The sequence below is a fragment of the Oreochromis niloticus genome, linkage group LG23 (genome assembly GCF_001858045.2).
Source record: "Oreochromis niloticus isolate F11D_XX linkage group LG23, O_niloticus_UMD_NMBU, whole genome shotgun sequence".
NCBI lineage: Eukaryota > Metazoa > Chordata > Actinopteri > Cichliformes > Cichlidae > Oreochromis > Oreochromis niloticus.
This window is the reverse complement of record NC_031986.2, coordinates 38,067,669-38,084,007: the sequence shown is the minus strand read 5'-3', so window position 1 is coordinate 38,084,007 and position 16,339 is coordinate 38,067,669. Positions and strand designations below refer to the sequence as shown.

At 38.1% G+C, this 16,339-nt stretch overlaps 1 protein-coding gene across 4 annotated transcripts in view; it reads right to left on the bottom strand.

Annotated features, from left to right (window-relative positions):
• osbpl1a (oxysterol binding protein-like 1A) overlaps positions 1–16,339 on the bottom strand; it is a 32,399-nt gene that overhangs the window by 707 nt on the left and 15,353 nt on the right. For 2 of the 4 annotated variants that reach the window (XM_019351847.2, XM_003439750.4), the window contains exons 16-28: positions 12,533–12,695; positions 9,855–10,041; positions 6,125–6,200; positions 5,122–5,256; positions 4,916–5,013; positions 3,767–3,949; positions 3,514–3,621; positions 2,417–2,506; positions 1,295–1,421; positions 988–1,101; positions 777–900; positions 601–691; positions 301–321 (exon numbers count right to left, since the gene is read on the bottom strand). In XM_019351847.2, the coding sequence (XP_019207392.1) occupies positions 301–321; positions 601–691; positions 777–900; positions 988–1,101; positions 1,295–1,421; positions 2,417–2,506; positions 3,514–3,621; positions 3,767–3,949; positions 4,916–5,013; positions 5,122–5,256; positions 6,125–6,200; positions 9,855–10,041; positions 12,533–12,695 (1,517 nt within the window). The remainder of the gene's footprint in view (positions 1–300; positions 322–600; positions 692–776; positions 901–987; positions 1,102–1,294; positions 1,422–2,416; positions 2,507–3,513; positions 3,622–3,766; positions 3,950–4,915; positions 5,014–5,121; positions 5,257–6,124; positions 6,201–9,854; positions 10,042–12,532; positions 12,696–16,339) is intronic. The other 2 variants (XM_019351848.2, XM_019351849.2) reach the window with 2 other exon arrangements.

Genomic DNA, 16,339 nt, shown 5'->3' with positions numbered 1-16,339 from the left:
TCTCAAGGTTATGGATCATTTTTATAGGAGTTGGCAATTGTGGTGGTTATCTTTGCCTAAAATTAACTGCACACAAGTAGGGTACAAATGATTCGGAGGGAAGACGGGGTGATTGAGTAATTGCATTCGGTGCCATTAAGGGGAGCTGCCATGCTGGTGGAAGGAAAAGCGGATTTATTAAATTTGTCACATAATTAATACACATAATAATACACATAATTTTTACATTGGAGACTAAGATGTGTGGAGGTCACGTGATCACATCAAACATTTCAGATGCAAACAGCGAACAGCTCTAACCTCGGGCCAAGGGCAGGGCTTCTTAACATCAAAGCGAGGATGCAGCAGAAAAATAAGAAAAGTGAAGATAAAATGAAGATACAGCTTGAGCTTTTCAACACGCAAAGTGTGACACCATATAAATAAAAACTGTTAATTCATTGATACGCCATGAAAACTTCATATGAGGTAATAGAAAGGCAATGGTATTTTATCTGCACTAACAAAGGCTGATGGTTTAATATTGCCTGGAATTAGTCAGTCCTGCATGGTTTCATGTTTACTGTGTCAAAGTATAAAGAAAGAAGAATACAGTCTCACCTCGTCTTCCACTCTTCATCCGCTTTGGAGCGGTTTTTCCGAGCAGCTCTCTGTTTTTCCTCGAGTCTCTTCTTCTCCTCGCTGGCGAGGTCTATTAAAATATTTGACATTTTTTGAGTACGCAAATGAAAATTTCCCCCCAGTTTCAGTTTAGGTTAAGTACCACCAATCATTACCGATGTCACCGTTCTCCATGGCTCGTATGTCCGGTCTGAGCCTGCAGTCAGTCTGAGGGATGACTCCCTCCATCTCCTTATGCAACTCGTTCAGCTGCATCGCAAAGCATGTGAAGTTGTACATCTGCAATTAAAGATTGCGTTTGTACGTTAAAACATTGTACTTCTTTTAAGAGTACCCAATAAAGAATGGTGCATTAATCAGCAGGACCTGGACAGAGTTAGCTGGTCTGGGTGCTATTTTCCACAGCAGCTGGCTGCCAGGAACCACCTCCACAGTGTCTGCAGGTGGTGAAGGAACCTCCTCCTGATCCTCAGCGCAACCCTGAACAGCACGACAAACACAAATAATGCTGAACAGACAGATGAGCTCCAGCCAAGATGCATCATTACAGAACGTGTTAAATATGAACACTAACGATCTCGTTCGCTTGCCATTTTTACCACTGGATGATATTACTCATGCAACCATCACAACAGTAAAGTGAAGGGATTCCACAGTGTTCAGTAATTCATACCGCATTGCCGCCCTTCTTATCCTCTGCCCCTTTTTTGTTGTTTTTCTTGTGTGCTTCAAAGGCAGATGGGTCAACAACATAGAGGCACTCTGTCCACTTCCCATAGAGAGCACACAGCTTCTTTTTGCTGTCAAACACACACAGACTTCAGAGGAGTTGCATTAATATCCTGAATACGTACTCTAACCTTAACCGTACACACACACACACACAAACGCACACTAATGTCCCGAGGCACAAACACTAGTAATGATTTCAGTTGTAATGATTTTTTTTTTCATTCTGTTTTTAGCATCAACATAACAAAAGCTCTAAAAAAGAAAAAAAGAAAAAACCCACACAACACTTTTGCGAGTGGGAGATTTCTGGAAATGTAATATTTTGAATGAAACCAAAATCTAGTTTTTGGCCTGGACATCATGTTGAGTAAAAAAACAACAACAAGAAAAAACACAAGCTCTTCTCATCTTCTTGCTTGTTAGCATCTCTTATTGCTGCACATTATTTATCAGCATATAAATTTGGTCTGGTTCTTGTGATCATGCACACTAGTTATGTTTACAATGACTCACTGGATTTGCTTATCCTCCATCTTTAATTGAACTGTCTTTGTTTTTACAGTTTGCTGATTTTAACCGCCTCTTCCACACTCGAGTATTTTGACTTTTATTTTGTCAAAAAGGCAATTAACACTGCAATGAGTTATTAACCATATGAATTGTTAAGTGATTTTTTGCACAATGATTCAATTTTAAAATAGGCTGATACTACATTTTGTAGATCCTAATTTACAAATGAAGCACCTTTAAACAGCTGCTTATTCAGTCATATCCACCCAAACATATGGGGAGGGGTGGATGAGGGAAAAATTGTTAGTTTTAGGCAGATAAATAAGCTCTCTGACATTCACTGTCATTCCATGTAATATGGAAGAAAACTAATGTTTCATAGTGTCCTATGGTATGTTTCAGTGTGTGATGTAGATTCTGACTTAAAGGTTAAAGAGAAGGCATTTTCTCCCACTCTTACATCACTATTTTATTCAACATTCAAGACTGTAATCAGTCTTTTCTGCAAAGACAGCTCATTATTTAAAAGACATCTCTGAACATCTTGCTCTACCTTTTATCCAGAATATATCCTTCAACTTTGTGTAGCTCTTTTCCAAAAAGGCCACATGGTTTGAAATTCAAGTAGCACCTTTCACCAGTTCTGAGTGAAAAGAGAAACAGGATGAGTCACACAAGACTTCCTCATTTGCTCAGTCTGTTTTCTTCAAGAGCAACACTTCCCCCAAATATTTTTATCAGTTGTATCACACTTATTCTTTAGCCGCAATTTTAAACACATGATACTTAGATATTAGATCAGTGCTATGTGTTCCTTTTTATGTCTGCATGTATTGTGTTATAATGAAAGCATTAATAAAAGGAACACGTTGTTAAGTAGCGTAGCTTAGCTGGCTAATAAAAGAAGTGTTTGATGTGAAACATCATGGCTTCAGGCCACTTTTTTTTCTTTACTTGCCTTTGTCTAAGAAAGAAAAACCTCTGTTACAAATTCCCATGAAAGCTAATGACAGCACTTTAAATCTTGTAACACAAATGTCAGACTGCTCTTAACAATACAACATAAAACACAGTTTTTTGTTTGGTTGGCTAAGCATTGTTTCAATTTAACTTTAGTGCATGTGCCAGTGATAACGATGGTTTCATTTTGTTTTTCATTAAATAATGTAATAAAGACCAAAGGCTGCTTCCTATTTAATTATCGCACATTAAAAACATGTTTAAAATGCAAATGCAGACAGAATAACACTGTGAATCACATTTCACTTTATTTCTTTGCCTTATCGGGCGACGGTGGCTCAGGGGGTTGGGAAGCGCATCTGTAACCGGAAGGTCGCCGGTTCGATTCCTGGGCTCTGTGTCCTTGGGCAAGACACTTTACCCTCCCGCCTACTGGTGTTGGCCAGAGGGGCCGATGGCGCGATATGGCAGCCTCGCTTCTGTCAGCCTGCCCCAGGGCAGCTGTGGCTACAACTGTAGCTTGCCTCCACCAGTGTATGAATGTGAGAGTGAATGAATAATGGCATTGTAAAGCGCTTTGGGTGCCTTGAAAAGCGCTATATAAATCCAATCCATTATTATTATTTTAATGCTTCAATAATTCTCAACAAGTACTTTATGTACAAGCATTTTACATGCTGATCCTCTTACCTGTGGTTGACCACCTCCACATTTCCATACTGTTCAATCCACAGCTGACCAACAATGATATTGTGAACACAACATGTGGGATTTGTCCATGTGTAGGCTTCATTGTGCCTGGAGGAAAAAAAACCCCCACAAAACCGTTTGGCACTATGTGCACTTTCAAAATGGTAATAGAAAAGGCAATAGGCGAACTGGTGAAAGGATAAATATTGATAAAGGTAATATTTCCTTTTTAAAAACAGCTAGCAGCTCTTACTTGGGCAGCTCCAGTGTGATTGTTCCTTTCGGCTCAGCTTCCACACTCTTGCCCCAGAATTTGAGTTTGGGATAAATAGAGCCATGAAAAACAAAGTCCTGCTTCAAGCCCTCAGCGTGAAAGGCGCTGACCGGAGGGTGGTGGCTCACCTGCTCTGAGATGAGCCTGAAGCCCAGATCCTCCCTGAAATAACCAGGGACACAGCTATGATGAATGGAGGCATTTGAAGACAGCTGTGTATGTTTGGTAAGCTGCACAGTAGAATTTAAGAACTTGTTGCTAGGTAAAATACACTCAGTGGCCACTTTATTAGGCACACCTGCTCAACCACTTGTTAGCACAAATATGTAATCAGTTAATCACATGGCAGCAACTCTGTGCATTTAGGCACACGTGACCTGCTGAACTTGAACATGGCATGATTGTGGGTGCCAGATTGGATTGTCTGAGTGTTTCAGAAACTGCTCATCTAGTGGGGTTTTTTTGGCGAATGAATGCTCTCTGAATGCGCAACATGTCGAACATTGAAGCAGATGGGTTACAACAGAAAAAGACCACACCAGGTACCACTCCTGCCAACTAAACACAGGAAACTGAGTTTAAAATTCCCACAGCCAAAATTGGACAATACATGAATGGAAAAATGTTGTTTGGTCTGATGAGTTTCCATCTCTGCTGTGACATTTGGATAGTAGGGTCAGAATTTTGTGTAAACAACATGAAAGAATGGATTCATCCTGCATCGTATCAACAATTCAGGCTGCTAGTGGTGGTGTAATGGTGTGGCAGATATTTTTTGGCACACTTTGAACAATGTTTAAACTCCACAGCCTACCTGAGTATTGCTGCTTACTAATTCCATCTCTTTATTACCACAGCGTACCCATCCTTTGCTTCCAGCAGGGTAACGACCCTATCACAAAGCTCAAATTATCGCAAACTGTCTTTTGAACATGAATGATCTGAAGTCAAAATGGGATCTGATCTGCTATTAGCAGTATGCACCTAATATAGCATCCAGTGAGTGTATTTTGTTAATCATCATCACAATTAATATCCCACACTAGAGACTGGGCACTTCAAAATGTTTAATTGCCAAGAATTTTTCATACAGTCAGTTTTGGACATAATTGGGACCAGCTCACTTACCTGACTAGTTCATAGGTTTCTCCCAGTAGAGGGTTGAACGGTTTACCTGTTCGCTCCCACTGGGAGGCCACAGCAGACACTGCAAACGCAGCCACACACTGCCACAGTAGATAAAAAACACACACCAAATCAGAGAAACTAAACTAGAAGCAAAAATTTGTTAAGCTGTGCCTGTGGGCAGTTTAAGTAGAAAACCTATTGACTACCTTCATTCTCTCAATAGAATCTGAAGATGCGTTGGCCTGGTGAATGAGGTACGTGTGCTCCATGTACTCTGTGAGACGCTGCAAGAAGCTAAGCGGCTCGTTGAAAATCACTGGCATTGTAATCTTGGAGAGCTCCTGAAAGGGACATCAAGGAGAATTGAAGGACAAGGTTTCATTACAAAGAGGAAATAAGGTCTTTTGACATGGCAGTGCACTGAGCTGCTGAGTGTTAAAAAGGATCAATGTTTGGTCATTTGGTATATACAAGCATTTATGTTGCTCTGGACCAAAGTATCTACCGCATTAAGGTGAGTATTTATTGCTGCATTTGCTGTAACCGGGCTGGTAATAAAAGAAAAAGCTTCAGAAAATACTTCAAATAGAAGAGTGACCTTGTGAGATGAAAGTCATCATGATTCACGAATACCCTGACACTTAACCCGAGACTTTCAGAATATGTGATGTTTTGCTTGATCTCCCAAGTTGTGCTAGAGTAGGAGTAGGTTAGTTACACAGATGTCATAGTTTTTATAAAAAATGGTTTGGAATTATGTTTTTGGTTACTTGATAAATATAGAGTCATTCTCAATTAGCTCTTCTGGCCTCTATTTGGAATTTAAGTAGCTAAATGCTCAATTATTGTCACCACCAGTTGTCTAGCTTTCTTCTTCTTCTGTTTAGTGCTGAGAAAATAGTGTAGATTGTGTTTTTTTCAACAACTGCCTTCTGCGGTGCTTGGAAACTAAACCTAAGGGTTGGTTCAGAGATTTATAATACAGTCAGTTTAAGTTTAGTGTGCACTAATGCAGCTTAGGCTAAAAGAAATGTATTTGTTTTTGCTAGTATCAGGACATAAATCAATTTACTGGCAAACTATTGGGAAAAGAGTCACCACAAGTCTAACTAAGTGTCGTCTGCACCTGCACGAGGCTATTTTGCATGACAAGACCCTCGTCATCATAACAGATGGGCAATAAAAACAACTCTAGAAAAAAATTCTCACCATTCCAATGCAGTTCCTCAAGATGCTCCAAATGCTGAAGTCATTCCTTGAAAACATTGGCGCCGGTAAGCTTGTCCTAAAATGACACGTCACAGACAGACACACACACACAAAATTACAGTTCTTCTAAAAAGTGTATGTGATGCATTCATTTTGTTCTAGTGCACTAAAAATATTCCACTGGAGTAAATGTGCCAGACATACAATACCTGCTGCAGGCATCACATCAAGTGAATATAGTCAACAATAGCCTAATGTGTTATGTGACACACTGGAACAAAGCCCAGACAGACAGACAATACCAGCAGCAAAGGTGGTTAGCAAGAATCATCCATCAGCAGCACTTATGTCTTGTCTGTCTCAAACTGTCTAAAAAGGTGTGCAGGCTGGAGATTAGTTTAAAGTACAAAAATAAAATGTAAAAACCGAGGGGTTAGCGTAATGATGACATTTAAAAATCACCCAAATAACGTGAACCGCACTCCCCAGCTGCCCGAGGGATCAGCCAACAAGGGATCATACTGCAAACTGATTATTGCATTACACTGTGACCTTATCAATATTTAACAGCTCCAACAGAGAGCGGAGTCCTTTCTATACTACAACTCTTTCTTGTGCCTTTACCAGGCTGCCCATGACTCTAAATTATTCACACTGTGAAGTGGAAACACCTGAGGAAGTTAAAAAGATCACTGAAAAAAAGGACTGTTCGAGTGGGTTATTAAGTATCTAGAACTGCATAGGTGAAACAAAAATATGCTTAGGGAAAAAAGAATTAGATTATAGTGGTAGTAAGTAAAGCTTAAATGAGAGGGATACATTTAAGGAAAAAACCCTCAAATTTCTCAGAGAAAAACTTTTATGCTTTTGTGAAGACACTTTTTAAATTGATTTATTTTTGCTTTTTGTCAGAAAACCACATTGTTTTACTTAGCAACGTTGGATTAACGTGATCACACCCCTTACACCATTAACAATGTCACACAAAGTCAAATGGGAGGAAGTGCAACCATATCAATAATGTTACCAAGAATATCTTTACTTCTTTACTACTTGCTTTGTAGTTCCCAATGAACAAAAAATATCATCCTGACCAAATTTTCATTTCTTTTCAGTTACATCAACTAAATATCTTTTAATCCAACTTCAAGTGGTGACATCGGTGGTACGATGAGGTTGATCCATCCTTGTAAAGTGAAGCAATGAGGCTCCATGACTAAAATACTTTCACCGTTTTCTTCTTGAAAATATTTGAATTTAAATTTTTAAAATAAATTTACGATGTTTAAATAAAAGAAATTTAATTCATTTGACAGGAGTGATACATGTAAACACTGTTACATTTAAATAAAAATGCAACTAACTGTTATACCTTAGGCTTTTAAAGATACAGCACTCTATTATAAACATAAAGACCATCTATAAACTGAGACAAACAAACAACCATGCAAACAGTAATTATAACAAGACTGGACATAAAGACTGAAAACAAAACAAAACAAAAAAAACCCCAAGACATATTGCATGCATTAAAAACTGATATCAGTGATTAAATATTTGCTTTAGTTTAAACCATAGTGTTGTACAAATATAGAACTTTAAAGTCAGTGAATGCCGTTTTATGTGATGGCAGCAATAGTTTAGATTTTGCTGATTTACACTAGCTTGTCTACATCTGAGAGACAGACGCCCTCTCTACTTTAAAGATTAGGCTTAAAGCTTCCTTTGTTAATAAAGCATATAGATATGGCTGGATCAGATGACCCTGAACCCTCTCTTAGTTATGCTGCAGTAGGCTTAGACTGCAGAGTCTTCATGTGATGCACTAAGCGTTTCTTCTTTACTGCTTTCTTTTCACTCTGCGGGTGTTTATATACCTGTACTCCATTTAATCATTAGTAATTATTAAACTCTGTCTCTCTCTCCCATAGTGGTTTTTCTCTTCCCTCACCTCTAACTGGTCCCAGGTGGCTGCCCCTCCCTCTTTCTGCTGGAGATTTTTTCCTGTTAAAAGGGAGATTTTCGTTCCCACTTTCACCAAGTACATGCTTATTGTGGGTCATGTGAATGTTAGGGTTTCTTTCTAATATTGGAGGGTCTTTACATTATAATGTAAACTGTTTTGAGGTGAATGTGGTTGTGAACTGGTACTAATAAATAAAATAAAACTGATTTTAATTGTAGTGGCACATTTTTTAAGTTTTATTTTATGTGGGTAAGGCCCTTCACACATTTAAAAACACATTTTATGAACAAGAAATGAATCAAATTCTTAGAGCTGAATAAATTATACATCTTCTGAAATGCATAACGGTTTATTTTGGCTTGCGGTCCTCTATTTTTCAAAGTCTTATTTTGGCTACCTCCACCCAAACATACAATATGAAAAATATGTCTGACTGGGATTCTAATTTGGAATCCTGGACAACACCAAGCTATACAAAATTACTATACATACATAAATTACTTTATGTATTCACTTATCTATTGCCTTATTTAGTCCCTTCTCATCGGTACTGACTGATTTTCAATAAGATACAAGTAAATATTTTACTTCAACTTATATTTAACATTTTGCAAACTAAAAACAGATCATTGAAAAACTCTTCAGCCTGCTGAGTAGTCTGTGATGATACATAAACGTTTGCATCATCAGCATACAATTGACACTTTATACAGTAGGCATCTGATAATGGATAATATATGCATAATATATCTGCAAGAGATTGTTGGTCTTAGAACAGAACCATGCAGGCATTCCACAAAGTTCCATTTCATAAGAATGGGCATTGGAAAAGGTTTTATTCTGGAATGGAACACCTGTTCAACAGTAGAGTGGACATTCCAGAATGCTCATGATGTGCAATTTCAACTTCCTCTAAGTTTTTCAAGCATGCCTCAAAACTAGCTTAAAACTTACTGGGAAGAAATAATCTCTTTAAGATTATGTTAAAGAGACTCATAATTCATAGTATGAGGATCTTCAAGTAAGAAAAATACCAGTCCTACTACCTTATCCTTACTTTCTGTTCAGTTACAGGTAGGCACTTGAATTTACTGGTCAAAGCACAGAATTTTTAAACCAGCTGTAATCAATTTTCATAAACCTTCAAGATCTCAAGGAGAATTAGGTTCTCTTAACTTAAAAATAAGTGTTGCTTTAAAATAAAATAAAAATTCCCCAATTCCTGACAGACTGAACATATGTTAGTGGTTTCCCTCGGGTATGTTTTTATTAGATTAGCATCAGCTCTTTATTCTTTAAATTACACAGTTGACCAAATATTCCCGTGACCCTGAACTGGATAAGTGTTTAAGAAAGTGGAAGGACAGCTTAATAAAATACTTTCATGTGTTAGCTAATGGAGTTTCTGATAACTCTATCAATTTGCAGTTCTTCTACTAAATGGTCAAATTAGGCATCAAGTTTATTTGTAATCTATCGTACAATCAGAACGTCAGAATCAATTTTTTTTTCTGAGAATATGACCCATTGCCTAGTCCACCCTAAATTTTTTATTTCTCTTTTTTAACCTAATATGCTGTTATACATATCTGACACTAATAACAAATTTGAATTAAAGAATAAAAAATTCAACAATATTAGGCTGCTATGTTGTATGAAAGGGCAGTGACTTTGATGAGCTTGTTCATTTTTGGATGTGAGATTAAAAGAACCAGAGGTCAACAGTCCATTTAAGAAACTGTGATGGCGTATTGCAGAGCTGACCTATGCTTTGTTATCCCATTGGGTTGAGTCTCAGCCTTGTCGCCATGGTGATCCTGCTCCAGCGTGCTGGCGGGGCTGCTGCAAGTGCTGCTTAACATGACAGAGCCTTCGTCCTCGTCCTCGTCTTCCTCACAGGATTGGCTGGCTACCGTCTCAAAGCCGCTCAGGGAAAGCTCAGATTCTGAGTCTGGTGGAGACAAATGCATGTAGATGAGTCAGTGCAGGATTACAGTTCAACTGAATATCCTCTGAGTATCTAGAAAAAAGTATTGCTATTAGATAGTTTGTAAATTAGAAGGCACAGAAAATTGTGTATTATCTCAAAATTAAGAAATAGTTTTTGTTTATCAAATGTTAAAAGGACAGTATAGTTTCCTTCCCATTACTGTAAGCTGACCGATCGATGTAAAACACTTAGTCACCCCCCATTCAAAAAAACACATATGGGCATTATGAATGTGCCTGTACATTTGAGAACAGTGTTGCCGTGAGTTTGATCACAAAACACCAAAGACAAATTTAACTCATACGGATATATTGTTATAAAATTTATATTGTTTTCCGAAACTAAATTTATAAGCTCAGCGTGCAAAATTTGGAAAAAAAAAGATGTACTACAAGTTGGAAGCATTCATTTTTGCAACAGATACACAACACAAAAAATATTAATGACTTTCGGTTGAATGCATGAAATAGAAATTTAAAAAGCTGGTCAAGGACCAAATCTGATTTCACAAAACAGCTTTGTGTGATTGAGAAGTCATTCACTTCCTTGTGTTAGACTTGACTCAGTAATTGAAGTAATGAAAACTTGAGCATCAAGTGAAATATATAAGAATGCTGGAAATTATATAAAAAAAGTGACTTTCACAGCCTTCAAAAAGGAAAGCTATCAACTTACAAAAGAACAGATAAATAATAGTCATATTTCACTGAGTTAGACTGAGGACTATTTTATAATTTAGATGCAGTTTGGAAAATTAGAATTGCAAAATGCATCATTAGCAGCTTAAATTTGCTGTGAATGATCTGAAGCACTGACAGCTGACATGACATCACATGGGGGCTGCAGATTTGTTAGCTGCACATCTATGATATGCATCTCCCCATCCATCACATCCCAAAAGTGCTCTATTGGATTGAGATCTAGTGACTGTGAAGGCCATTTGGGCTCAGTAACGTCATTGTCATGTTCAAGAGATCATGTGAATGGTTTCTGACATCAGCCTGCTAGTAGCAGCCACCAGAAGATGGGTATGCTGGTGAAAAAGGGTGGGCATGGTCAGTAACAATACTCAGAATAAGCTATAGTATTTAAGCAATGTTCAAATGGTGCTAAGGGGCCAAAAGTGTGCCAAGAAAATGAAATTATAGCACAAGTACCAGCCCGAACTGCTATAACCCATCTTCTACAAGGTTCACAGTATTTTGCATTTAGAGACGTTCTTCTGCGTATCTTGGTTGTAACAAATCATTATTTGAGTTACTGTCACCTTCCAATCAGCTCAAAGCAGTCTCCTCTGAAATCTGGTATCAACAAGGCATTTTCACTGCCACAGGGTATCTTTTTCCGAGCACTTATCCCAGTAAATCAGCCATTTCTGAAATACTCAGATCAGCACATTCAAAGTCACTTAAATCATCTTTCCTGTTCTCATGCTCGGTTGGAACTTCGGCAGGTCATCTCGACCATGTCTACACACCTAAATGCATTGAATTGCTGCCATGTGATTGACTGATTAGATATTTATTTAGGCAGCGACATTACTTGTTTATTCGTGGCTGCCTGATCAAGTGTGCGACACAAAGAAGTTAGTTACTTCCTGATGAAGTACATAAAATCAAATCAGATCTGTGACTCGGATATTCGTTGGCAAGTTTTGCATTCAAAATAAAAAGAGGAAAAGGAAAAACACTGCATTATTTGATTTTTCTCTGTGCTGCATTCATCATTTTCTGATTTTTTTTTTATTTATTTTTTTTTTTATTCTCAGTTGAAAAGAACAAATTATACACTGATTACTCAACAACCACTGTTAAGGAAGTAACCAAAAAACAAAGTGTAATTCTGTCACTTTTGTGTTATTAGTATACAAAACATACAATTATTCATTTTTTTCTTGTTTGGATGCTTTCTTTTTTAACTAATTTTATGCTAACAATTTGATTGCGCTACAAAAATAAGGACAAAAAACCCCCAAACTATTATTCACAAAAAACATTCAGTCATGCTCCACAACAATCAATGCAAATGTCCCATGCAGCTTTGTTATTATTTCATTTTCTTCAGCCATGACTCCCTTTTATCTATGAAAGCTGGTTAGATAACTCATCAGGAAAATCAAACAAATGAAATTTAAAAAAAAAAAGTTTGAACAAATTAAAAACAAGCGAAAACACCAGCAAGTCCGACATTTTCTCTTTTGTAGATTTTTTTTTTTAATTCTTAGCAAGCATTACTGGGATATATTTTTAATGTTTGTAGAACATGCAGGACTTTTTCACGGCATATTCATTTTCAACAGAACCACTTGGGGCTCGAGGAGCGGCAAACATACCGAAAGCATTCACTGACAGGAAAAAGTACTCCAGTTGCCTATAGGTGGATGAAAGAGCATTGAGTGTGAGTAGGAGCTTGCCACAAAGTCTCCTGCGTGTTTAATAACCTGTCAACTCACCAGAAACGGCGTCGTGGAACTCATCCTCGCTGAGGGCACTCCGTGGTGAAGATCCCTTGACGACGGATTGCTCAAGTTCGTGGTGCTCCGTGGCGAGAGTCTGCAGTGCCTCAGAGAGGATCTTATTCTTCTCCACCTCCTGCTCCAATTTCAGACTGCGCACCTGAGCTCACCACACACAAACACGAACACACACACACACACACACACACACACACACAGACAGACAGACAAAAGGAAACACGCTAATCACTCTCAGAAACAGAAACCATCATGAATTCTATCCTCTGCACTCGATAACCATGAGCAGAAGATGGGCAAGCGTTCTCCAGGCTACCAAAATTTTATTCAAAGTCCCATTAAAAACAGAGGACAAATGTGCATGACTATGAGACAGGCTTTGATGGCAGCAGGTCTGCAAGTAAACAGCATGTTGACTGACTGATCCCCCCTCTGTTCTGTCCTCTCATTATCAGACCCATGGCGAGAGAGACAGAGATGGAGCTGAGAGGGTTGAGCCATGTTTATCTGTAATGGAGGCCAGCAGCCTTGATGCTGCCGTCTCAAATAGCCTGCCGGAGAACACGAGTCGCGTAGAAGAGAGGGAATCAAATGACGGATAATGGACTCCGATATAAACCATTAGCTAAACCTTCCTTTTACACAAAACATTAGTGCTGATAATATGAAGGTGTGCTCACCTTTACTTCACCGTTTCCACCGACAGGCTGACATTGTGCAAATGCAAACTTAAAGTCCACTGACGAGGCAGGGGTTTACTTTGGATTGTCAAAGTAACAGAAGAGGCAGAACTGATTATAAATGATCATCCACAAGACAAGAGAAAACTAAATGAAGTGGGGTGGAAGTGCTGTATGATGACAGAGTGCAGATCACTTGACATCTCTGCACAATTCTGAACTTAGAGAGGAAATTCCTCCTGCTGACCCCTCCACAGGTGGTGTTTAAATACAAAGCAAGGCTGCAGGGCCTGGAAGTGAATCAGTATATTTCCTTTGCAGGGGGAGTAAGCACAGGCCCCACTTCTTCATTCAGCCCGCGAACCATCATTTACAGACGGAGCTATACTGTATAGTTTGAATTATTCCTATTGAGACTAGGCCTATTCATGGCGAGTTCTGAGATTCTGTGAGTCTTTTATCATGCGCTCTGCCTCTGCAGATTGCAGTTCAAAAGGCTGTGCAGCTGAGCGATCGAGGCCCGGCCCACATGTAAAGACTGAAAGCACTGGACTGGCTGTTAAACTCAGAACATTCAAACTGTTCCTGGCAGCCTCATCTTCATCAGCTGTTCATCAGCTGCTGTCTTCTTCTTAAAGATCCGAACAGAAATTATTGAAGTTTTGTTACTGAGTATTTGTGAAGAGAGGGGGTCTATATAAAAAAAAAAAAAAAAAGCACATATACATTGTGGCTGAAGGGGGTTTTTTTTCTCCATCATCTAATGATTATATTCAGGGTTTGGTTTTGTCTGGTCTTTTCATGTGCTGCAGAAAATGAGCAGCAGCCAGAATGTCATGCATAAAAGGGTTGAATCTATGCATTGATGTGAAGGTAAACATGCCTTGATTTACATAGCCAGCATCTCAAGTGTACATTTATCACAGCAGTGCATCAAAAGCAGCAGCACTACCAGACATCATTTTTCACAATCAAAAGAGGGACTAATTCTTATTCGGGTGGAACATTCAAACACAAATCTGATTCAGAAAGTGCTGCAAATTAAAACCGCGACAGGCAATAACGCAAGATGCAACTTAACACTCTCACTCTTACAGATTCAGTGCTTTGCTGCACAAAAAAAATTAAAAAAATAAGATGGCACTTTCACATTATGATAGTAATCAGAAATGCAGTCGTTGACATGTTGTAAATTATATGCATCATCAATGAATAGTGGTTTACTTTTTCTGCATCAAAACCAGATTAAATCTGAATCATCTATAAACACACCGGCCCCGTCTCTGATGTATCCACATATATCTGTGTTTACATCGTTCATATTTCTCACATATGCAGCGCTGCCAGTTATAAAATCACAAAGAAACCCTCTTGCTTTCACTGAAGAACTTGCACACATACCCACACAGATTACAGAGTTCCGCTGTTAAATAAACACTGAGAATTATTAGTATTTGCATTAAAGATATGTACTGCAAATGACTGTGCTGCACTGTTTATATTGTGTTAACTGGCTGCTGTTTTATGTAATAAAAGTTTGAGCCATGCACACAGCATGGATTTAGGGATGGCAATATGAAGCTGGCAATCCATTTCTTTTACCCAGAATATTATAGCAGTGTCATTACAATCCATTCATGATGACTCCTACTGACTTTGGTGACTCCTTTGACTTTTGTCCTTCTCATAATGCCATTATCAGCCCCCTCAAATATTTGGTTCAAGACCAAATATGTTTAAAACCATTTCTTCTAGTTTAATCGTGCATAGAAAATGAGACATTCTAGTCCTGTTTTTTTTAACCGCACACAATTTTACATTTGATTGACAATATCAGTTTCACTGAACTAAAATATTCTGTGGCAGTATATCCCCTTACTGAGGAACTATCAGTCTACTGCTGTGGCTTATGGTTGACCCTGAGTACAACCGGGCTTTACGCCAGTGTAATAACTTGGCTGAACACACTGCTCGTCTTTGTGCTCCTAATCCAATTTTACAACCTGATGCCTTCAGTTTAGTTTCAACTGAATTACTCTATGCTTGAAGTCTGCAATTCATTCATAACTTTACACAACTCCAAAAAAATATCCACATCAGCCCGAGAAGCCTCGTGCACTAAAGAGCAGGTTATGAATTGTGTTACTTATTTTACAAACTCATTTTAATTTGAGAAAGATAAGAAGTTACATAAATGTAACACAAATTGGAATTCAATTACTTTCAAAAATATATAAACAATGCATTTAAATGGATATAGTGCAAAAAAAAATGCACATCTGATGTATGAACTGAGAGCTGGAACAGAGGAAATAAAAAACATTTACTTTGCAATACTACAAAATGAAACCCCTAGCATAAGAAGTTTAATGCTTTGTCAAATCACCTCTTGTTTTAACAAAACTGAGGAGAACAACTGCTGCAGTTTTCAAAGCTAAATGTTTTCCCATTCTTGCTTTTTACAGCAGTTCATGTGATCAATACCGTGGTCTCTTTTGTCTTATTCTGATAATTTTCCAATATTTCTTTAGGTGCTTGTTTAGGCTTGTGAAGCTTTTGAAGCTATGCTGGAACAGTATGTGGTTTGGCATTGCTTTGATTAAATAAGCAAGGTCTTCTCATTAGCAAAAACCTCATCTGGGTGGCAGAATAAAAGAAGCTGCTCTAGAGTCTGCATTTAAAATATTTTAAGATGCCAGTGTTTCTGACTAGTTGCTGGGAGACTTTTCTCCGTTTAAATCTGTGTCTTTAGGAGAAACAGCATTTTTTAGACAAATAACTGGGTTATCCTGTCTATCAAAATTACAGATGGGTAGAATTGATAACATTTAGTGCCCAGCTTCAACAAAGCAACAACCAAGGGATTGGTATGTCCTCCTGGGATCAAGAATTTGAAAAACATTTTCAAGTCCTTTAATAATTTAAAAATAAATAAATAAATCACACCTTTAACTTTTATCAACCACATGAGGAAGGAACTTTCCTCATTTAAAGATCTTGTGTTTTCTTTGATATCGCAGTCTGTGGTGTCACCGTGTCAAGATCTAAAGAGATCTCTAAGGCCTTCAGAGAAGATTTTCCGTGCCTGTAAGACTCCAAATGTTCT